This window comes from Haliotis asinina, chromosome 2 (assembly GCF_037392515.1).
Source record: "Haliotis asinina isolate JCU_RB_2024 chromosome 2, JCU_Hal_asi_v2, whole genome shotgun sequence".
Taxonomy (NCBI): domain Eukaryota; kingdom Metazoa; phylum Mollusca; class Gastropoda; order Lepetellida; family Haliotidae; genus Haliotis; species Haliotis asinina.
In genome coordinates, this window is record NC_090281.1 from 19,446,608 (window position 1) to 19,470,378 (window position 23,771).

The 23,771-nt window shown below is 38.9% G+C and overlaps 1 protein-coding gene and 3 non-coding genes across 10 annotated transcripts in view; all 4 read right to left on the reverse strand.

Moving 5' to 3' along the window:
• Positions 1-5,015: 5,015 nt before the first annotated feature.
• The window catches only part of LOC137273367 (protein PRRC2C-like), a 37,405-nt gene continuing 18,649 nt past the window's right edge, over positions 5,016-23,771 (reverse strand). For 2 of the 7 annotated variants that reach the window (XM_067805984.1, XM_067805980.1), the window contains exons 25-39: positions 20,871-20,980; positions 19,226-19,407; positions 17,314-17,527; positions 16,400-16,761; positions 15,766-15,855; positions 14,817-14,957; positions 14,095-14,348; positions 12,194-12,476; positions 11,471-11,677; positions 10,856-11,105; positions 10,222-10,423; positions 9,539-9,650; positions 8,353-8,550; positions 7,678-7,864; positions 5,016-7,035 (exon numbers count right to left, since the gene is read on the reverse strand). In XM_067805984.1, the coding sequence (XP_067662085.1) occupies positions 6,617-7,035; positions 7,678-7,864; positions 8,353-8,550; positions 9,539-9,650; positions 10,222-10,423; positions 10,856-11,105; positions 11,471-11,677; positions 12,194-12,476; positions 14,095-14,348; positions 14,817-14,957; positions 15,766-15,855; positions 16,400-16,761; positions 17,314-17,527; positions 19,226-19,407; positions 20,871-20,980 (3,211 nt within the window). In that variant the 3' untranslated portion in view covers positions 5,016-6,616. The remainder of the gene's footprint in view (positions 7,036-7,677; positions 7,865-8,352; positions 8,551-9,538; positions 9,651-10,221; positions 10,424-10,855; positions 11,106-11,470; positions 11,678-12,193; positions 12,477-14,094; positions 14,349-14,816; positions 14,958-15,765; positions 15,856-16,399; positions 16,762-17,313; positions 17,528-19,225; positions 19,408-20,870; positions 20,981-23,771) is intronic. The other 5 variants (XM_067805987.1, XM_067805986.1, XM_067805985.1 and 2 more) reach the window with 5 other exon arrangements.
• LOC137275256 (small nucleolar RNA SNORD83) lies at positions 22,482-22,555 on the reverse strand. Its single transcript, XR_010956563.1, has one exon. It is a non-coding gene; the product is annotated as a small nucleolar RNA SNORD83 (small nucleolar RNA).
• On the reverse strand, positions 22,834-22,907 carry LOC137275254 (small nucleolar RNA SNORD83). Its single transcript, XR_010956561.1, has one exon. It is a non-coding gene; the product is annotated as a small nucleolar RNA SNORD83 (small nucleolar RNA).
• LOC137275252 (small nucleolar RNA SNORD83) lies at positions 23,533-23,606 on the reverse strand. Its single transcript, XR_010956559.1, has one exon. It is a non-coding gene; the product is annotated as a small nucleolar RNA SNORD83 (small nucleolar RNA).

The window sequence follows — 23,771 nt, forward strand, 5'->3', positions numbered from 1 at the left end:
CTGCTCAAGTCTTATCACATTGTGTAGCCTGGCTCTGAGCCATGATGTCTGTATGCTGTGATATCATAACTGTATTAATGTATTACTGTGACTGTATTACTATGACTGTTTAAGTCTATTTTTGAGATGTCAGTTACCCGATCTATAATATGAAGATTCTTTCCATAGCTTCAGTTTAAACGTGATTCCAGCTGAATCACCAACTGAAGCCCATAGCTTTAGTCACGTTTTGTATTCAGCTTTGTTAGACCCTTATTCTGTGTACATGAGTGACATTTGCTCCTTCATTTATTAAATGCACCACCTCTATAGTCCACACAGAGTGTCTGTCTGAAGACAAGAAGATCTGTGGTTTAATCGCAAGACTCGTCAATTTAGAAGTTACTTGTTTTCAACTGGAGCTCTGCTTTAGTGAGACAAAACAAGGACTAGTTGAGTTGGAATTAGCATGTCCTGTTTGTATGGACTATCCATGTCAAAGTGCTTTATGGTCAGGACTATCTACTAACATTATAGGCCCTGGGTATAGCAGTGCACAACCACACTCGGGAACAGCAGAGATAAGCTAGCATCTGTCCTTTGTTGGGTTCCTTAGGGATCTGCTCAGCATGCCCATGCATTAAGACAGCCCTGGATCCCTTTCCACAAAGCTATCATAGTCCTATGACTGTTGCAGTCTCTGGTACTATGTAGGAGATATGACAGTCACAGCACTACAATAGCATTGTGAAACAGGGCCCTGGCCATGGTTATTTCAATGGTCTAGCACCATACACAAGCTGCAATATCTGGACAGGTACACACATGCATATGGTATGCATGCACAAATGTAACTTTTGTGAACCCTCATTTCACTTCACCTCAGTTTATAAACATTTGACATGCTGTGATGTAACTGTACAGTTGAATTAGAATTCATGCAGAAACATGGTCCAGTCAAACCACACTGATCTTCCTTGATGGAAACTGGCTCTGATAACATTACAGAACTTTTTGTCCTGTTGAACGCCATGTAAAATTACAATGAGAATTTTTATCTTTTCCGTCTAATGATTTCTTAAGAATCTTGTGTTTTCATGTCTGCATCTCATTAAATATAACAAGATGGCCATTTGAATGTTGGTCTGTGACGAAGATGAATTTGACTAGTAGTTGACTGCCTAACTCATAAAAAAGGGAGGTTAAGTGTTCCGTGATGAGAGATTTAGTTCTGTGATGAAGATGGTGTAACTCTGGAACGAAGCTGAATCTCACTGGAATCATAAGTAAAATTCCAAACAGTTTTCTAATCATGCAGTGTGAAGGGTGAACATAATCCAAAAGAATGTCAAGGCATTATGATGGAGTCCATAAAAATCATCATCAATCGCTTGTATCAGTATGATAAGGTGTATAACAGAAAAGACTTCTACATACTGTAATGTAGACAGCCAAATAGTCTTGGCCATCCATTTTTCTCACTTACCACATTTTCAATTGAGAACTTTTCAAAATGTTTTCCAAGTGTAACTTGAAGGGAGGTCACATATTTGAAAGCCATAAAAGCATCTTTCTGATTGCCTGGTGTAGACATATTGTCATACATGCCATTGGTTTGTCAAAGTTGGAAGCAGTATGTCCAAAGTATTTATCCTGATAGACATTGATTCCATGGAGGGTCTAGGATGATTTTTCCCTTTCTGTATGTCCACTTTACAATACTGTTGTATGTTTCACATACTGTGTAACCCTGAAAGTATTTTGTAATTGGAGTCATTTGTGAAGATTAATTGTGTCTTTATATATGTATATATATATATTAGGATTTTTTTATTGTTGTATCATTGTGTTGTGGGTTCATATGATTCAGTTTAGTATTTGTTTTTGTTTGCTGGTTGCATTGAAGTCAATTATAAACTCACATGGAGTCAGTTCATATGAGCTTACGATATGAAATTTTGTTAGTCAATTGTGCATGGTCAATATTTTCAACAGGTGCCCTGAAACCACGTGGCAATTGATCCTGTCTGATTCCAGCAGAGGTGTCTCATAGACTTCCAGATATGGTTATGTGGAATTCTGTTGGTCATCTGTGCATGGTCAGTATTTTCAACAGGTGCCCTGAAACCACGTGGAGTATGTCATGTCTGATACCAGCTGTGGCATCTCACAGACTTCCAGATATGGGTCATATCCAGAACTTTAAGTTTTCATGCGGCTCAAGCACATTTGAATGAAACACTAATCTCAGTGGATGTGATGCTCTACATTTAGATGTACCTTTTTCAACCTGCTTAAGGCTCCACCTAATAATATTGTCACCATGAGATCAAATGTTGCACAGAGCAAGGTTACGGAATGGAAGTGCCATTTAGTTTTACAATCATATATGGAACACATTATACTTGGTGTGTGTGTGTGTTTCTATATATCTATATAATAAATGAATATACAGACAGTTACAAACAAAATAAGTGGTTGTAATTTGATGGTAACTGGATGTATATTGGGATATATATATAGTTTTCTAGCAAACAGTGTTTGAAGAAAGAGCTTCGGGGGAGGTGGGTTGGGAGGTATCTAGTCAAGACTAAATTGCATACCTTTTTCCCTTATTAACCATAGAGGTTGTGATAGATTCATGCTTTCAAGGGCTTCAGTGAACAAATAGTTTTTCTTTTTCGCATGTGCCTTAACAATGTGATTCCTTTGTTTTCCAATTACCTTAGAAACATATTTCAACCACGAAGGTCAAGGACAACCCAGATGGCACAAATGTTGGGTGAAATCAATATCTTTCCAATAAGTCACTGAACCAGTTACAGGAACAGCCGTTTCAGTTGAATTTGCTATTCAAAAATAAAAATTGCCTTGGCTGATGTTAGTCCCAGATACAGTGGAAGCTGTCAAAACCAGCATCTGTCCAATCCGGCAAGTCGTCAACACCAGCATAAAATCTCGGTCCCATCTGTGGCTTGAACATTTATCATCAGCTCTACAATCCGGCACATTGTCTAAACTGGATTATTTCTTCAGTCCCAATGAATGCTGGGTTAGACAGCTGCCACTGTACTTTCATAGGAGAAATTTAAGGTGCCATGATTGTCAAATGATGTTCACTGGTCATATTTTTGGATTGACAGATATGGAAAGATTAATTTTGTTGAATCAATACTTGTACCAAACCAGCTGTGTCCATAATTGTAGGAGGTTATTCTCACCATGACATAAGTAAATCCTTTACAATGTTCCCGTCAGTGATCTGAAGCAGAACTGTGTTAAGTCTGGTGGATCCAGGGAGTCGTGGACCCATTGTGCAAGGCCTCCTTTCACAAAACAGGAAGGTGATTGTAAGTCACTAAAGTAACTTTATTGCAATGTTAAAGCATGGGACTTGGTTAGCCTTAGTAAAGGTTGCTTCATGCAAAGAATTTGCGAACTCTCTTTGATACAGATACTTGCACAAAGCAATCCTTGCACTATATCATAAGGCCAGACCAATTTCATTTGTTTAATGCACCTGGTGGTCATATTTTTTTCAAGAAAAAGTAAAAATTAATTTTCCCCACTGAAAAAGTACAATCCTTATGTTTTTATTGGCCAAAACTGCAAACTGACAAGAAAATAGTTTTTTATTATATTTTGCCCCACATACACTTCATATATAAACCTGACGTGTGCTTCTCACTATATATTAGGTCATCTCGTTTTCCCAGAATAACTGCATTTGAGGTTTTTGTTTTGAAAGGTCAGGTTTTACTTTTTTAAGACTGCATCCCAGGGTTTACTTTTCCTAACTTTATATGCACATCAACATTCAAATGATATATGAGTATGAAATCAATTGAAAATATCATTCAAGATTAAAGTCACTATGCAAAGGTTTTCTGAAGTGGGATTGGAACTGCAATTCTTTCATCCGTAGACAGAAGCTCTACCTAAAATCTGTAAAACGAGAAATATAATTGGTCTGGCCTAAGCCTATGTAAAATATGGAAATTACAAAAACAACAGTGCCAAGAAACCTTTGTGAAAGTGGACCGAGCAGTCAAAAATGTAAACCCACTTTTGTTACTACCATTAGATATTCCTGGATCCACCCATTACAGGTGTTTATGATCTTCTATTGTTTCAACTTGAATCAAATAAAATTTATTAAGCCAGATTGTCTTGTGATTTATATTTTGCTATATACCACTGGATCATCCTTTCAGATTCCAAGTGATAGTGACGAATGTAACATTTAGTAAACACTTTCTCATTAAAGCACAGACCCTATGAATGGAATCCTATCGCAACCACAGAATTTGGATTCTAATTTAACTGATGCGGTTAGATCACAGACTTTGTGTGCTGGCAAATCAGGTGCCTCCCTGTCAGAATAAGATTTTGAATGTTCCACAATTCTGTGCTTATGGCGCACTCAATATTCCAGCTACATGGCAGAGGGATGTAAATAATCAAGGCTAGACCATAAAATCCAGTGACCAACAGCTTTGATCTAACCACCTAATTGGGATGACATGACATGTGTCCATGGCCATATCCTGTTAACTGCCTCTTACAAGCATGGCTCACTAAAGAAAAATTCTAACCCTGATTTTGATGGGTGGGGAATTGGGTGTGATGGGGAACTGGATGAATTGTCGTGAGGTGTATACAGGTGGCAGTCATGGGAAAAGAGGTTATGATGGGTCAGATCTTCACGGGTTGTGTCAGGTCACATTTGACCACTTCCTAGTGGCACTGCTCATGATGTCTTCACACTTTTTGTAACTTGATGGAATCCATCAAGAAAATGTCAAAGATGATCAGGAACATTCTGGAGTTGTTTAGATTGCCAATCATTCAACAGGTGTTTATTGTTCTTTGAGAACCAATGGTAAAGAATTTATCATTGTAACCATTTATTACCTTCACCAAAGCCAGTTTCTTAAAGCACTCGGGCAATTAATACACAACATAATATAAAGATGAATTGATAAAGTGGCATTTGGCATACCAATTCCTGATGAAAAGAGAAAACAAACAATAACTTTATAAATGTACAAGCATTTTTATTTTTTTTCATTAGCTACATACAGCTGTAATTTGCAGCAGCATAGATCTGAACATACATACACAAACATACAAATGATTATCTTTCTTCAGACCCATTAAAAAAATGTCAAAGCTGGAATGATTGCTCATCGTCCAAACTTTGAGATTTCCAGTTGAAAAGTGTTGAGATGTACTCTGGACAACAAATGAGGGACATTCACGGATTCAAACCACGGGCTAAATACAACAGGCATAGTACATTCCTCACACAGTCAGTTCATAGACTGTGTTCACACACTCACCCGATAGATACATTTATCCCACATTCGATCTCTCACTTGTAACATGCTCAACACAATTACTATAAATTAAAGTTAAAACAGTGAGGAAACACCTATTAGTTAGCTAGAGAGAACCCACAAGGCAAGTATGTAGAACTGCTAACCCGGGGCACTGGGTTGTTGCAGAGTCTGAACACACTGCCAAGCCCCCTTCACAATAGGGGTACGGTAGTTCAGTTAGTAGACAAGATTGCAGGGGCTATGCATCCTGTAAAACATCTGGGGGCACCATATTTCCTCAGAGGAATTTCTTTTCTACACCTTGTGTGTAAAATAAAATTTGATCGAACCACAATTTTCAATCGCCATTTTGGTAAACATCTTCATCAATATGACCAGGGTGACTCTTTTTGTCAATATATTACTATAGATTGAGTCACAAACTCTACCAGTTAGATCTTGGTATTGAGCCATAACACCTTACTCCACCTTCCCACATCATTTGAAATACTTATAACCACAGAAATGTTACTTCTCCACCATGTTAAGAGATCTGGCTTTCATGCATGATTTTAGAACAAAGCCAGATTTAGGGGCATCTAGCCAGTGTGTACACCAATACTTCCCCAGCATATAGCTGTCTAAGGCTTTGATAAGCATCATATTTGCCCATCTCCCACATCAAGTATTTCTACTATGGGCACATCATATTAAAATCATCAGACGCTATCACGAAGCCTTACCACCTTTCTCTGAACCACTGCCACCTTGACATATGACACTTTGGGCTATCAAAATGCTCAAGTAAATCTTACAGACTTGACAACACCTGAGATTCGTCTTCGTCACACATTCGGTACTTCACCCTACCTCATTAACACAATGTCCAATTCACATTCCTTGAGCTGGAAGTGCCGATTTCACACCTGGATGGTTTACAAACCTTTAATACCACTTCCTCTTGGCACATATCACCTTCACCTCCACGGAAGCGCGCATTACTTGATGAGTAAGGTTCTTCAGGCAGTCTTAATACACATAAAATCCACAACTGAACATGTCCGTGAAAAGTCACACAGAATAATATTCATCAACACAGTCTCTAAAAGTCAATGATGCAACTGCTAAACAGAAATGTTCGTCACAGTAACATTGGTTTGGTACACTACACAATAGTTTCTAGTAGTTACACATCTGTATTATGGAGTTCAAAGACTCGTCACACTGTCACTTGAAATCACATCAGAAATAATTTAATTCTTAAACTCTTCAGTAATCATTGAACATATAGTCCACATTAAGAACAGACTTCCAGATTACTTCTTATCCTGGGAGACATCTGTAGGTTTGGTTTCATTCGTGTTTGTGGTTGTTGAAGCAGCAGAAGGGTCAGTCACACTGTCAGCCTTGGCTGTGCTTTTCATTGTAGTTTTGTTTTGTGGGTTCAAGAAATTCTGAGCTAGAGCCAGGGCTTCCTGCCTCTGTTTGGCTTGCTGAGCTTTCAAGGAGGGCGACTGCGTTGTGTGTCGTGGTTGTTGCTGCTGCTGCTGCTGCTGCTGCTGTTGTTGTTGCGGTTGTTGTTGCTGTTGCTGCTGTTGCTGTTGTTGCTGTTGCACTTGGATCTGTACTCCAGGTCGCTGGATTGGGTTTGGGAACGCTGGTCTCTGCTGGGGAGGAGGAGCACTGGAGCGGACAATGTTCCCCACCATCATCTGATGTCTCACCACTGGAGCAGCTGAAATAGATGTAATTACATAGTAGATTATCAAGTTGTATTTTTCTTTGTGGAAAGAGGCATTCAGAAATTTCTAGAAATTTTAAAGTTCCCTTTGGGAGGTAAAAAAACCCAAAAAAGTAATGAGTGTGAACCACACAAACCAGTGATTGAACCCTTGAACTCAATGCATCCAGCCTTATCCTTTTATTCATATATTCGACAAGTATAAGTTACTTGTTACCTGCTCTTATGTCACACCAAATATACACTACCTAAAGGTTAGACATCACACAGCTTTTAAACACAAAGGTTTCTGTTTCGCCTAATTTTGTTCTGCAGAGTAAAAAACAAATGGATTGTGCTGTATGAAGAAGAACTACAGTCAAGTCTCGTTAATCCGACATCGTCAGTTGCACAGCTAACTGTTGGATTAATGAGGATGTCGGACTAAATATATGAGAATAAGTTACATTTATTCAATTTGTCGCTAACAAAAGTGTCGGATAAGGACGATTTGTCGGATTAATAAGACTTGACTGTACTGTATTTATCTAATAGAGATAACAGTACCTGGAGTCCAAACCAGTAGTATAATGCCAACATAAAAAGCTACAACGTGGGTGCTCTTATCAGGGAGATTGTTCAAGCACTATGACATACCTTGAGTCTGCATGGGCTGCCCCAAAAATTGAGAACCAAATTTAGGTTGAAACTGTTGAATATTTTGGAACCTTTGTTGAGTTGTTCTGTTGGAGATCTGCCCAGTAAAATGCTTGGCACTGGAGCTCTGAGACTGTGATGAAGAACTCAACAAGTTGCCAGACATGCTTTGAGGGGGAGACTTCATCTGCAGGAACGCAAAATGTCATTGGTCACCATGTCCTAAACATTTCTGCATAAATTACAAATTGCAAGAGAATGGGTATGGTTTTGAGTAGAAGCACCTAAATGAGCCTGAATGATCACTCAATCTTACTGGAGGTGTTATTTCTTCAGCCAATACAAAGTCAGCTATCTAAATTTAAATCATATGGAAGTGATGGTGGTTGAGTAGGATATGTTAGTGATTCTGTGTTGGCAGTTAGTTGCCTCCGTCACTAAGACTCTGCAGTTTTGAATCATAGATCAACCCTTGAAATATCTTAATCTCTACTTTACCTGAAAAAATATTTTCCGAAACATCAGTTGCAGCTGATAATGAATTATTTACCAAATTAGAACATAACCTTAAGACACACAAAGGAAAGTCTGAATCTGTCTTAACGCTATTTGATTCAATCACACATGGCCCAATACACATGATCACAATGAGGACTTTAGGGAATGCTAACTTACTGGAGTACTCTGTGGTGACTGCTGCTGCAGTACAGGGTTGTTGTACTGTTGGGTGGACTTGCTCGGCTGTTGTGGGTTGAGACTGAGTCCCTGTCCATGGGTGTGACCTGGGGGTGTCAGTGCAAGTCCAAGACCACCCTGGCTCCCAAATGTCTGCATTGAGAACTGCTGACCAGCTGCCGCCTGCTGGAGAGCACCCTGGACAAGAAGATAAACTTATCATAGATCAATTCAGAGAAAACATGTAGGTGGAGAGGTTTTGAACAATGTTCCAGTTAAATGCCACACTGAAATGAGGTTAACCATGGAAATCATGTAAGATCAAGATGTCTATTAATTTGGTGAAACCAAAAAGCACACATCGGATACTAATAAGCAAACACTATAAACATAACACAAGTAAATCCACATCACCCAACACAAAATGGAAAAGGCTGGAATATTTTCAGCTAGTGCTGAGCTTGGGACACCAGTTAAGGGTTTTCACAAATGTGGGAACACACATAGAAAAAAATCACAGACCATTAGAATGCCTTGTAGCTACCCCATGAGAAATCAACACAAGGGTAACGCTATTTTTCACAGAATTATCATTTGCAGATGTCTGAGGTCTTTGACAAATGGCCTCTGCAAGCACAACATCGGTTTTGACACACTTACTGTAACAACAAACGACGGATGTCACTGACACACTTTTTACAAACAGGGACGTCATGTAACAACCCAGATGACGTCACTATGGAGAGTGACAACGTTCAACCTTGATCTTTGCCCATATTGCCAGCTGCGATTGTTTTCAGTGCTCAACAACGTTAGAGTTTGAGTCGATGTTTTCATTGCTATATAATTTATGATGCAATTGTTATGGTTGGCATCAACAAGAAAGTGCATAACGGTACAGGTACATGTGACGAATTTGAGTCAGAAATATCATCAATAATGAACCGCCATTTAAAACGGTAGGCGATTGAACACTAATAGCTGAGCTACTTATGACGTCACTAACAACTTGATAATGCCATTATCAAGTTATAGTGGCCCCTCATTTCTGATAATGTACAGGCATTTTAGTTATAAGAGTCAATAATACATTCAAATGTCAAACTATTTCATGGGGAAGCAGCCTAATGGTTTTATTAAATAAAGTCACTATAGCTATGACGAAGCCCTGGACATCAATGGTTACCTGTAGAGCTGATGTAGGCTGCTGAGCGAAGAAATTCTGCTGTAGTGATGGTTGCGTCTGCTGGAAGAAGGACGACGTTGGTTGTACCGGCTGCACATTTTGTACTGCATTCCTGAACACAAAGTACATGGTTCAATGTCTCAACCATCCAACATGGTAAGTGCTATGAAAGTTCATGTCAAACTAAAGAGCTAATGGAGAGAAGCATGACCTCCAGGCAGGATTCAGAAGCCGCAAAGGGAGAACACGGTTTGTTTGAGAAGTAGGAGCGGATGAAACACGTTGCATTTGTTGGCTGTCATAAAAATGTAAGTAGGAAAAATCCCACAACACCCAAGAAATGGATAAATCAGATTTCCGTCCCTATTTTTCTTCGTCATTCTATACCTAACAACATAGGGCTAAGGTTTTATAAAAAGCCTAAACCTAACCTTAAACCTAAACCCCTCAAACTAATCCTAACATACAGAATACTTTTCTAGCTGGGGATACGAGCAGAACTAATCTATTCCAACAACTGTAAAATTGTTTCACTTATTTTCTAACAAATCAGGTCACAAACTGTTTCAACATAACCATTATATGAAAGAAAACATTTAACAGACCTATTCTGGTTGCCTCGACATATTAAATGCCAAACGTGTAAATCAAACCAATAAGCCAATGACTGATTTTTCTTTTACCTTGGTTGCATCAGCTGTGAGCTGAGAATCTGCGAGTTGTTCTGAGGAGTCTGTGTGCTCCCCAGCAGGGGACTTGTACCAAACAGCTGACTTGGGTCATATTGTATGAACATCTGTGACGGCTGGAGAGAATTGTTGTTTAAATTCTGACTGAACTGCAACGAACTGGGGCCCATGCTTGGCATACTTTTTTGGAGCTGACCTGAAAGAATAAACGTGTGAAAAGACTGCTGCTTCCATTCAAGAAAGAAAGAACTTTCAAATCAGAGGAAAGAGCTCTGCCACAAATATTATTTTCACTGCAAACAATACTGTCTGAGTCCTGATTATGAGCACCAAGGAGATAAAAACTGTTACACTGAGTCAGCTGACAACCTGAAATTGTCTGTGAATCACTATGTACAAATTCAAATCATCTGTATTGTACACTACAGTAAGCACTATTTCAGTGCATTACACGGTTGTCTCATGAAGCTAAATTTATCATAATGGAGAAATACGGATCTTTTTGTGAGACAAAGTCCCCCTCTGTTAGTGTTTGTCACTCTTCACATCAATGTAAAGTCTGACAAATTTTGTTTCTGAACGTAAATGGAAGTCCAGAGAAACAATTGTGTGAGGAGGTTAAACCTACTGTATGCATTCTGTGTTGGTGGTTTGATTGTTGTGGACATAAGTGAGGAGGTAGCTGAAGACACCATGATGGTGTTCTGTTGTGCCGTCTGTCCATACGGCTGGTTACGAGCAAATGCTGACAGCTGGGATGGGAACAAGTCTGGTTGTGTAGGAGTTGTGGGCAGAAAGAGACTAGGCTGTGTCAGAGCAGCCTGCCCGATCTGCGCCTGAGGTTGTGATAAACTGAATCCGTAGTTGGGCTGTGAGAACTGAAACATGGACAGTAAAAGAATATTATTCCAAAGACAAAGGGAGTATATGAACTTTAAGGGCTTCCTGGGTCATTAGGTTTGATACCCTACTTGACCAGAGGGACACTTAAAGTCTAAATTTTCAAGGATTATCATAAGGATACCAAGCAATGCAGTGCTCATAACAGGTAGTGCTCATTGCAATCTCCGATCATGATAAATTGTTCAAAACATTTCACCTTTTTCAGTAGAGTAAACCACATACATGTGGAATTGTGGCAGGATGACTGACATGAAGATTTACCAACAAGATTTTAAAGAACTATGTACAAACTGTTTATCATTTCTGACACAATTATCACCAGCAAAATGGCTTGACTCACCCGAGAGGGCTCCTGTGTCAGCAATTGTGACCCCAATATGGGCTGGAAAGGATGCTGATTGGGCAGGACAACAGGAGGACTTGGAACAGCCGACATGTTCTGGAGCACATTGGATGTGGGCTGGCCCATTGAGTTTCCACTGCCACCAGCACTGTGAGGCTGAAACTGTTGAGGCTTTACCTGCAAGATGGGCAGACCAGGTTGTGCCTACAGACTAGTTAATTGAATGGACGAACAGCTAGCATGACATCAATGGAAAACAATTTAATTTCATTTACATGGCTGAAATGAAACTAATTAATCAAACTGAATGTCTGCAAAACAACTCAACAAGAACACATTATGTTCATGAATGGAAAGAGTCCAACATCAAAGGCTTTTAAAAATTTGTTAAAAAGCCCTAAAAGATTCTACACAGGTTCATGTGAAGATTTGGTTCCACACAAACATTCATATAAATATCTGTACTCTGAATACACATTAAAGTCTTAAAATTTCCAGTAATGTAAACAGTGCATGACTCATGCTTAACAATTTAGTTGGCTTGCACAACAAGCAAAGGTCACTATGACTCCATACCAAATAAGAAAACTGAGAATTACTGTTGAACATATTTCATTTAAAGTCCTCCTGCCCATTTTTCGGTCTCCACAACAAATTAACTATAATCAAGACTTACGACCAAAACCTGTAGGGATGAGTCAATAAAAACAGCATACTTACTTTGCAGACATTAGTGGGCTCAGCCATCGGCATCTTCTCATGATGTTTGAGGTCAGACACCTCTGGTACAAACACCTGTATGTCCTGTGGTCGAGGCGATAATGTGCTGGGACCAGGTGACAGGCTGCTTGTATTTTCATTACGGTTGACTGTTTCCAAGACAACCGATGTAGCTGACACTATGGTTTCCACCTCAGATGTGAATGTGGGAAACGTGTTAGCGCCAGCAACACTGTCACTGTTTGTTGACAGAGCATTTGCCAGAGAACATCCACTTGAGATTCTGAAAAGGAAAAGTCAAGTCCATTAAGAAAGAGTGAGAACACATCATAGCATGCGATCAGCAACGCAAACTAACAAAACCTAGGATAACAAACTAGCGCAAACATAGAATGTCTATTTCAAGCATAAGGGTATATTAGTGTATTAAAATCAGTTTGGTTTTGAAATTTCTGTAGTGTACTTCTCATGCTGTGAAGGAGCATAACAACCTATGACCAGTTGATCATCAGTTCGTACAACCACAGGCAAAATGTACCGCAGTTATAGAAAATGACTGATTTTCATACATCAGTACATACCCTTTGTTGTACCATAGGCAAACTGTAGCACAAACAGGGTTGCGTAACATGGAGAATATGACAAGTCTACTTACATGCAAGCGAAGCGAGCAAAGGTTGGCAACGTACTTTCCTCGCCTCGAAAAAAAATTTTCGTGTCAAAATAAAATATCGCCATCATTAAAGATATACAAGTTCTTTATTGGGTTGTGCTTTCACATTTCCAACCACCTGATGAACAATTACTCAAGCTAAATATGTTTTATTCAACACTTTAAGCTCAACTCGTGATTTATCAGACCGTTTTTTGCCTCCATTCCCCTTTCCATCTTCCGGTTCAACGGCGTGAAGGAACAGGAGGGTGTTATTCCATACGGAATACTTACAGTTACCTCCCCTGCCAGGAGTGTTTTTATGTAGAATGTTACGAAAATTCTAACAATAACAACAGAAAAGACAAATAAACTCCAACAGGTTCATGATAAAATTAGGCAATATGGTATGTCTTTCTAATTTCTGCTTATGTTTGTTCCGTCACTTTGTTCAATGGGAGGTTGCAGAGGTAATGGAGGGGTAGAACGAATGCCACAAGCGGTGCATAAAATGTTGAATAAAACATATTTGACGTGATGGGGCAGGAAATCTGAGAGCATAAGAAAATGAGGAAATGGGAGTATACCTTTGATGTTGGCAATATTTTATTTTGACATGAGAAATATTTTTTGAGGGAGGGAAGCGAGGGAGGTACGTTGCCAACCTTTGCTCACTTTACATGCATGCAAGTAGACTTGTCATATTCTCTATGTTGTGCAACCCCATTTGTGCTACAGTTTGCCTATGGTACAACAAAGGGTAGTGAAACCTATTCAAACCAGGAATCCCAAAAGAGAGAGAGAGAGAAAAAAAGTGTCAATTTTGAGTCCCAGGCAGATGGTAGGCCAAGTGTTGGAGTTAGTCACATTAACAGTACTGCTTTAGCCTTCATCCAATAGACACATCACAATGAAATGTCCTGGTGACATTTGGCAATAAACCTGGTGGTATTCATACTGGTGAAGAGGATATCTGCTACCGTCAATGTTTCCCTATTGCACTCTTATCTGCCTTCACATTACCAAATACAGACGGACGTCAGTGTTTCTCCCAAATTACCTAAATATAAGCACATTTCTGGGTCCCCTTGTCTCTCTGCCTGATGGAACAAGAATCAGTTATCATTTACACTGTTTAAGAATGCCTTCAACAAGCAATTTGTAGAAAAGGTTGTGGTAGGAAAACTCAATTTAATATGACCTTATGTTACCCAGGTCATCAATAATATTTTGCAAAGAGTCAACTTACGGTTGCTGGTCAAAGGGACCAGGTGCCATTTCCCACACACTCTTCACTGAAGCTATCTTTAGGTTAAGGTCCTGGGTAGCATGGGCAGTGGGGGAGTTGATACCAAGTCCATTTGCTGAAGTCACATCACTGGATATTGTCACAGACTTTGGAGGTTCTACAATCTCAGTCTTCTCTGGTTGTTGGGGTTCAGCCTGGTAGCTTGTGAGAGCCTCATCAAACTCAAACTCGAGTTTCAGCTCTGTATCATCACTCTGACAATTGAAACATCAACAATGTATTTTAACAACCCTAATTTCTTTTCAAACTAAGGCCTCTTAAGTTTATTGCTTACATGTGCTTTATGCATTACATAAATAATCAACAGATCATAATATATTGTTTAAATTTGGCCAAATCAGGGTCACCAGGTGAGGTTATTCATTGTACACACATAAGAACTGAATGTCACAAGGTGAAGGGCAGCTGAATTCAATATCATGTATGGCCTCTATGGGAGTCCATAACTACTGGCATTCCTCTTAAATTGCCCCTTAGGTGTACAAAGTGTATTCTATCGGTATGGGAGACGGTGGCTATTATCATTACATCTTTAGTTCACATAAAATGACTGTCATAAATATTATATGTTTTCTCAATGATCTTGTCTGCCTTGTGATTTGATTGAAACATCTTTTACATCGACAGTCCAAGTAATCATGGTTCTCTTTGGACTGACTTACCTTGAAAAAGCGGTCCTTGATACTGGGTGGCATCTGAATGGGATCTGGTTTCTTATCCTTTACCAAGTCAGGTTTTTTCACAGCCTTACTGCTCTCTTTGTTTAGGGCCTCTTTCACACTCATCTTTTCACTGCGGCTTGGCTGCAAGAAGCAAATCACTGGCTCAGTTTAACTCCATGGAACGGCTCTAACATGAATGATGAAAATGGGATTTTATATCACTTTTCAGTAATACTCAAAAATAATACTAAAATAATACTAACAGTTCCTTCCACCTGATCGGAGCTTCATGCAGTGAGTGAGATGACAAACAAATGCCAGTAAATGCAAGGCTACCTCACTGCAGACGTCATACACTGTACCCCTGAAGGCTTTGTTCATGCACCTTCACGGTGAGGCACACATTTACAACTTTCTTGAAATCCATGAGTGAGTATGGTTTTATGCCTCTTTAACCAATTTTCCAGAAATATCAAGGCCGGGACACCAGAATTGAGCTTCACACAATGCACCCATATGGGGAAACGAGCCTGGGGCGTTACAAGCAAACTCTTATTTACTACTAACTAGGCTACCCACTGAAATCCATGAGCTTGCAAATGTTTCAGTACATTTCCATTTTATAATTTCATAAAATCCTAGTGACAATTTGCATGGGTGTGTCCAAGAAAATCCATTAAAAATACATCACAAAACCCTGCACTGACAAACAGTGCATTTCTAGCACTCAAACCCAGACTAGCAGACCCTGGAAATACAACAGGCCACAACAAATTGTGTTTTTGAAACCTGTGCCACCAGTGTTCAGTTAATTCCACAGATATAGGACAACAATGTAGTTGAACATCCAACCATGTAGTAAGATGTACTAAATACAATCAGCTGAAATTCAACAATTGATCATGGCTTAACTGTAACATTGCGAAGAATACAGACTGATCAGAAATACCTTAGGTTGCCTCTGAGGCTGTGGCTTGGGTGCATCAAAGTTTGGTGTGTCTTCCAGCTCTTTGTTTATTCTATCTTCAAGCATTTTATCCTGAAAAAGTAGGACACATGTAACAACATTCATAAACATTTTCTCTCAGGCATAAATTTCCCAAACAGTGCGGCACTCTTAACTTAAAATGGGTCATCTAATTTCAGTTGCAAAATAATTAGCGTCAAAATTAAAACCAAGTATGACACTGATGTAAAAGAAGCAATGAAACAGAGAAAACAAATTTAGACAAATGACAAAATCATCTACAAATGGCCAAAGTTAAGCTTATTTAATCATGCTTACTTATCAACATGTAATACATTATGGTATGTGCAAGCTCTCTATAATTAGAATTAGTCTAATAACTATATCAGTCCTACAACCATGCTTACAGTCTATACACATATTACAGGGTCTTCTTTTCTCTGAACCTTGTGTCCATAGACAACTGGTATCTTTGGCGATGAGAACATTTCTGTTGCATGCAGGGTACAAGTAACAACTCAAACTGAACCACAACAAACTACAACCAAAGACGAGGAGGCTGGACGACAACTCTGAGGCAAGCCGAGCTCGTTCTCTTTCAATGTTGCTTCTATACCTTAGACTCATCCTTATGCTTGTTTTCTGCACTTGGGGAGCTCCGGGTAGATGAGGCGGTAGAATTAGGCTGGTCACTTACATCTATCCCACTGTCGTGTTGGTCGCCCTTGTCCATCTTGTTATCCACAGCTACGGGGGACTGCGATGGCCCCAGAGTCATGGAGAAGTTGATAGGCTTAGTCCACGCACTCACAGTAGGGATTGGGGCTGGCGTCATCGACAATGGTGGCACCTGGGACTGCATACTCAGCTTCTGGGAAGACATGGCAACAGTCATCTGCTGGGATGGCTGCTGCTGTTGTTGCTGTTGCTGCTGCTGCTGTTGTTGCTGCTGCTGCTGATTTGACTTGGGTGCAGAGTCTGAAAGTAAAGAAACAAATGTGAAAAAAACATTTATACCTGATAATTACATTTATCAGTAAACTGAACTAAATATCTTACTTACGTATAGGATTTTACCAAATATAAAAACAAATCTTCCACCTTTCCAGAAGTAGGCTATACCAAAATGTATTTCCTGAACTTATGAATAGTTCAGCAAAGCATGGAAGGTGGATGTTTAAATTCGGTAACGTCCCTTGCATAAGATGATGTATAAAAAAAGTATCAACAAAAACATAAGTTGATACAGAAATACTGTTTTGCAACCTGAGTGCATCACATCTGTCATCCAAACCCTGTAACCATGACATAACTGGGGCGTTGGAGTAGAGTTGGCTTGTCATAAAGACAAGGGATCAATTCCCAACCTGGGTACAATGTGTGAAGCCCATTTCTTGTGTTCCCCACCATGATATTGCTGGAATATTGCTAAAAACGGCATAAAACCATACTCACTGACCATGACATAACTATGCGATAATAACAAAGTCCCTTCTTACAGTATTGAAGTTTCCTACTGTGTAAACTTACTACTGGAGTCCCCATTTGTGAGGTGGGCTGGAGCAGGGATGTTGTTAGCAAGGTCATTGTTCCACTGTTCAATCTTGGGCATCACATCCAAGTTGGCCTCTTTCTCCTTCTCCCTCTGCTCTTTTTGCTTGGCAAAGCGTGGTGGCAAACGACTCATTTTGCTGAATCTGGCACGCTCAATCTTTGGTGTGAGGCCTTTGGGTTTCGCAATTACCTGTAAAAAAATACATCATTCAAATTTGAGTTGAGATGGACAAAAGCTACCATTCCAACAACACCCTAAACAAAAGAGATGATCTGGGATATCCAAACTCTGTTGTGAGATATTAAAAAACCAAAAAAAAGGAACACCCTTCTGTTAAAAGTTGCAATTTGGACAGCCTATGTGTCTGTGAATTATCACTCTAAGCCAAGCTAACTCAAGGCTGAGTTACAATTGATGACAGTTACATAAAACAAGTTTACCAGCCAACAAGCAGACTCAGATCTTATAAATTTTAAATCAGTTTTCTTTGGATTGACAGATTACAAACATTCATCACTGCATGCTGTTGGTGTAATACAGACATAATTCAACATACATCAACACAAAAACATCCCACTTATCCATTACTAGTGACAGGTAAAATATCTGGGTGCAAGTGACCTCTTGTGTTGGCTGGTTCTTGTTTAATGCTGCATTCAGCTATGTTTCAGCTATATCGCAGTGGTACGTAAATAACCAGACAATCCAGTGATCGTCAGCATGTGCACTGAACTATGCAACTGTGATACGATGACAGGTTTGCTGAAGACCAGTTTAAATCCGGATCTTAACACGACTCATGTGTCTGCTGTAGTCACTGTTTGTGACATCCAAGACTTCAATCATCAATGTAACAACCATACGACACAAGTAATCGATGCAATGACTGGTTACAAAGCAATCTGGATACTTAGCACCACAACTTGGAGAGGAAATATTATTTGCCATGTTCCAGACACATCATGGCAGACTGTAATAATCAAGTCCAGGGCAACTTTTGGTCATCGTACAAGCAACAATACAAGTCATAAAAGTCAATGATAGTCATTAAGATCATGTATTGCCAGCATCTGGCAAACCAATCACATTTCTTGTGTTACAGTTTTTTGATCTCAGAAAATGTTTATAGCTACTAAACTCAAGTTAAATGAGTTTAGATTTCACACTTATTTCAAGAGTAATTCACTTATGTCAAGTTACATTAGGATTTTATTTTTTGAATGGAGAAAATTAATTTTTCATTACTTACTCCATAGTACTTTTCGTTATACTCCACTACTGAGTCTAACAAAACCTTACAGGAGGTCGCGTCAGGTAACCTTTGAGATTCTCGAAAAGGTTCATACCCAAACGATTCCGAATGCTATTTAGTGTACGCTCGCTTCCGGGTGATGCACACGGTGTATGTACAACCATGACAACGGTGAGTAAGCAGTCACTGAAAATGGTGTTTTGGGCAATATTCAAGGATGTCTTCTTGAGGAAATATTAGCTAATGGTAACAATTAGGTCAAATAATTGTGTTATATGGGGATTTTTGTATGTGGAGAGATCTGAGTCAGTGATCTGAATATTTTGAAAGTCCCTCCAATTCCTAAGTAGTAGCCGTTGTCTGATTGGTTAAATCTATTTAACCGTCTCGCATTGGATTGGACTGTCATCGGTCACTCAAAGGTTACCTGACGCATTCTTCTACTAGGTTTTGTTAGACTCAGTGGTGGAGTGTAACACTGAGACTAAGTTTACTTAGACTGTTCTTACTCTTAACAACATTTTCACTATCGGGTCCATAAAATAAGAAATAAAATTGGTCTGCCCTAAAGGCTTGTTTACTCATCTTGAAAGACAAGGGAAGGCACACTTGTGACAATTTGACATATATTTTACCTTTGATGCTGGGTCTCGTTTTTTGTGAGTCTCAGACATTTTCTTCATCTCTGCTTCCTGCATCTTCTGTTTTATTTTGATGGCCTTTTTTGATGTAACTTCCTGAAAGCCTTCATTGTTTTCAAACAGAAAGTTGGGGTCATCGATTGTCACTTCAGGCTGATCATCAATAACCACCACACCTGCAACCCGCAAGAAATGGGTAAATATACCAGATTCCACATGATATTATTGAGAAGGGTGTTGGGGTATCTACAAATCCTTGACTTGCTCAGTTGCTTTAAAACATAATCAGCCAATACACATTGTCATTGGATTGATAGATATTAAAAGTCATCCTTGCAAGCCATGTATGTTGCATCCCTCCCTGCACACTATATATAGCTGATGAAGTAAAAAGTAGCACATACTTAATATCAATTACCAAATTCAGAGATGCCAACCCTAACCTTACCTGGCCCAATCAGTATTTTGGCCCCAAAGTGATGCAAAAATTAGTATTAATTTTTTCCGGTCATCATCATGTGTGAGGTCAAATCACACCTGCACACTCAACAAGATGAATGATTTTTTCATGAGTGGAAACATTATAATGACTTTCAATTTGAAACCGATGACTCCAACTTTGTGCAAGAGCATCAACAACTTCCAAAAACAAGTTTATGCAAAGGACATAACTAGCATCCCAGTGGCTTTGTTTATCTCTGGTTTGCATGTAATAAAGTTAATTTATTTTCAATGATGACTTCTGAGCTTTGTAATTGAAATCAGTAAGTTCGATACTGAATAATATGTTGAAACTTATTGTGTACAGTATGTATGCTATTCCATGTCTTGCTGGATATTTTTTTAAACTAGTATTACTGCTACAGTAGTCACACATTTTGTTGTTTCTTCAAATTTTTTAGCTTGAAAAGTTTTCTGTGGAAAGAGGAGATACTTTAGCCAACATAAAACATTTTCCATTTTCTTCACACTTATCGGAAGGTTAGACCACAAGAAGATGCCTAAAACCTATCTTGGAGAATACTTTTCAAGACTTTGATACATAAATCACAAACATTCATAAGTTTCCATTATAAAAACCTGACAGACGCTAGGTTTCTTTGTTAATTTCTTGTTACATATTAACATTCAATCTTCAAACAATCTATCATATCCAACTCAACATTAATCTACAAGCATGCTCAGGTCAAAAGAAATCAAATCACAGTTTTCATTGGATTGACAGATCACAAATGTTCATCACTGCATGCCGATGGCGTGATAATTGAAGATATTTATGCCATATGTTGTATCTTTTTAAGGATTCATGTGGGGTGACTCCTTTGCTGTGAAGATATTTATGCCATATGTTGTATCTTTTTTAGGATTCATGTGGGGGTCACTCCTTTGCTGTGTGTTACTAACATTCCATGTTAATGCTTTTATAACCCTAATCCTATTGCTACAAGTATGCCAATGAATACTTCTTACTCATACAATGAACAGTATTCCATTTTGCATACACCACAACAACTACTGTAAACACTCTTTGGTCAACTCTAACAAGCATGGCTTGTATGGGTGCAATTTTTCCTGGCCCCAATCTGGGCCTCATAACCAGCAGATCAATGTCAACTTCCACAGCACTACACAGACTTACTTGCATAGTTGTTTATGTCAATATTAGCCAAGGCGTCTTTCTTCTCCTTCTCATTCTTCAAAGGTTTTGAAACGTCTGACAGGTCCGACTTCCTCCCCATGTTCTTATTTCTGCAACACAACAGAGATAGGTACAGTAAGTTCATCACAACATTTTGGGAAAAGGTTTGCACATGTAACTAAGTTAAACCTGAGTTTGAGTTTTGTGCATATAGATCAGCTGAACTCCCTTAAAGGTCACATGCAACGTAAAACACAACTTTGCAGATTCTGGTACCTTTTGATATGCAATTACCGAAACAAATAATAAAAAATGCCAATTCAATCTATAAAGTTGAAAAAAACGCGATGAAAAAAAAGCCCGCGAAATCGGAGTTCAAATGTTTCACTAAATTCCCCCCAGCGCTGGGGGAAAAACTGGTTTCAACAGCTGTGCTGCGCTGCGTCCATAACGCATGCGCACTGAATAGATTCGCGGAGCTTGAAACAGTATGCATACTGAGGTCGTGAGCAGTAGTCTAATCTTGGTTGTGTACACAAACAAGTAAATAATCTGCTCGTTACGTAAAAAAAACATGTTGATTATGGTGAGCAGTCTCTGTCACAGAGAAAGCTCAGTGTCTGGTTTATTCACACCAATATGTCTGCCTGCCTGTCTGCTAAAGACAACATGCAATACACAGCTTCAGTCATTGACCACGTGCGATTTGAACTTAACGCCTATCAGACTATACGACATAAAGAAAATAAGCTGATTTATGACTCGTGCACCCGAGTCCCGTGTCTGCCACATTATGTAATTAGGCACGTGTGATACACATGACATGTTTTTATGTTTGAGGGTTGCAAACAAACTACATCCATTTTTTTCGGATGACTGGATCTGACGGAAACTGGTGCAAACTCTTGTCAGTTTCAAGTCCTGCTTTGTACTTGGACGAATGACAGATTCCAGCCGCGCAGTAGTTTACTATCTCTACTGACATGATTTTTTTATTGGATCGAGCGCAAATTCAGAGAATATGTATTTTCCAAACCCAACATCTCTATATACATTCTTCATGGATAACAACTTCTTTTAGTGTATATGATTTTGTTTGACAATAGTATATGAATCCATACTGAAACGACGGATCAAGTACACTAAAAGAAGTTGTTATCCATAAAGAATTTTACTTTCTGGTGACTGGCTATACTTCTAAAATGCCCATCAAACAGATCATCTTTCTGTACACACAATGAAACCTAGCATATCAGCAAATGAAACAGCCAATCGGAAGCCGTTGTTTCACTTGAGTGCATATCCACCCGCTATGGCTGGGTTCGGTCTCCCGAGGGCTTCGTTTCGGGGGAAGTAAGCCCAAGTACAAAATATTGCACTTTTGAATCGCGATTGTACGCTTATAATTGTGTTTATTTGTTTTTTTAAAAGGAGCAGGGTATATTATATGTCATGAATAAGTGATATATGTGTTTTAATTATGTTTGATTTTTTGGTTGCATGTGACCTTTAAGCTATGGATAAACAAGTGTGAAACCAAATGGTTATCAACATTATAAACTATTGGGAACATTCTATTCTTCACATAAAAAAGTAACGTTTACTAAGACAAGCCATCAGTATTATGGGTGATAGATAGATAGTTATCACTGCAAACAGCTCAATCAATTACTGCATCATCTGGCTGTCTTCAACTTTCACAGGGTTTACCTTTAATTACAGAGAAGCACCAGTCAATAGACAAGTCAATATTAATACTTGGCCTTCATTTAAAAAAAAGGCATCCTCAGTATGGGATGACAGAATTTTGCTTCTGAATCTGATTATCAACAAGTAAAGTGAGTGCGTATCAGCTTCTGAACATTAATAATCAATCTTAATGACATCAAGCCAGGAAAGATCATAAACAGCTGCCTTAAAATTGTTTCAAACTAAGTCATAAGTCTATTCTTCACAAAAGACGAGCCATCAGTATTATGGGTGATAGATGAAGAGTTATCACAGCACAAAGCTCAATCAGTTACTGCATCATCTGGCTGTCCAAATCTACTCAAGTTCTATTCTCAATTACAGAGAAATGCCAGTGGCTTCAGGCATTAAACAAATAACCAAGTCATCAGGTGACAGCAACATATAATTATAGCACCTACTCAAAAGATGTCCCATTGTGGCATTTGGAATTTTCCATTCTAACAAACAGCATTTTCTGAGTGAAAATTGTGTTTGGTCTCAGATCATAAACAGTACAGAGATAATGCACTGCGGATTCTCTGTACTTTCTATGTGGATGACATAACACCTACAGGGCATAAGAAGCTGTCCAGTGTTTCCAATTAAGTCCATACAATTCAAGATGTAAGGGACAATGAAAACTGCAGCTCAGGGAAATGGTAGATCACAAATCACAAATACGATTAACATCAGTGATTAAAAATGTCGACACAAGCTACTCACCTAGAGCTATCATCCATATGGAGGGGTTAGTATGTCAAGAATTAACATTGTATGTTATCTAATTTCTCAGAATGGTTACCTTGACTGACATTGAAGGCAATTTTAAAGGTGGGGGTAAAAAAAAAACCTGAAGATACTTAAAAGTTTATTTGTTATTAACATCATCATGAACTGGTTACTTGGGACATTTTATTTTTCGCAAAAGACAAGCCATCAGTATTATGGGTGATAGATGAAGTGTTATCACTGCACATAGCTCAATCAATTACTGCATCATCTGGCTGTCCAAATCTATTCACAAGTTTTATCCTGAACTGTAGGGAGTGTGGTCCCTGGATTATGAAACTATGACAAAAAAAAATCAAAGACCACCATTATTTAAAAAAAAAACCCTGCAAATTCTGATCATTGGAGCTGTAAGGAGTAAACTAATTGACATAAACAAGG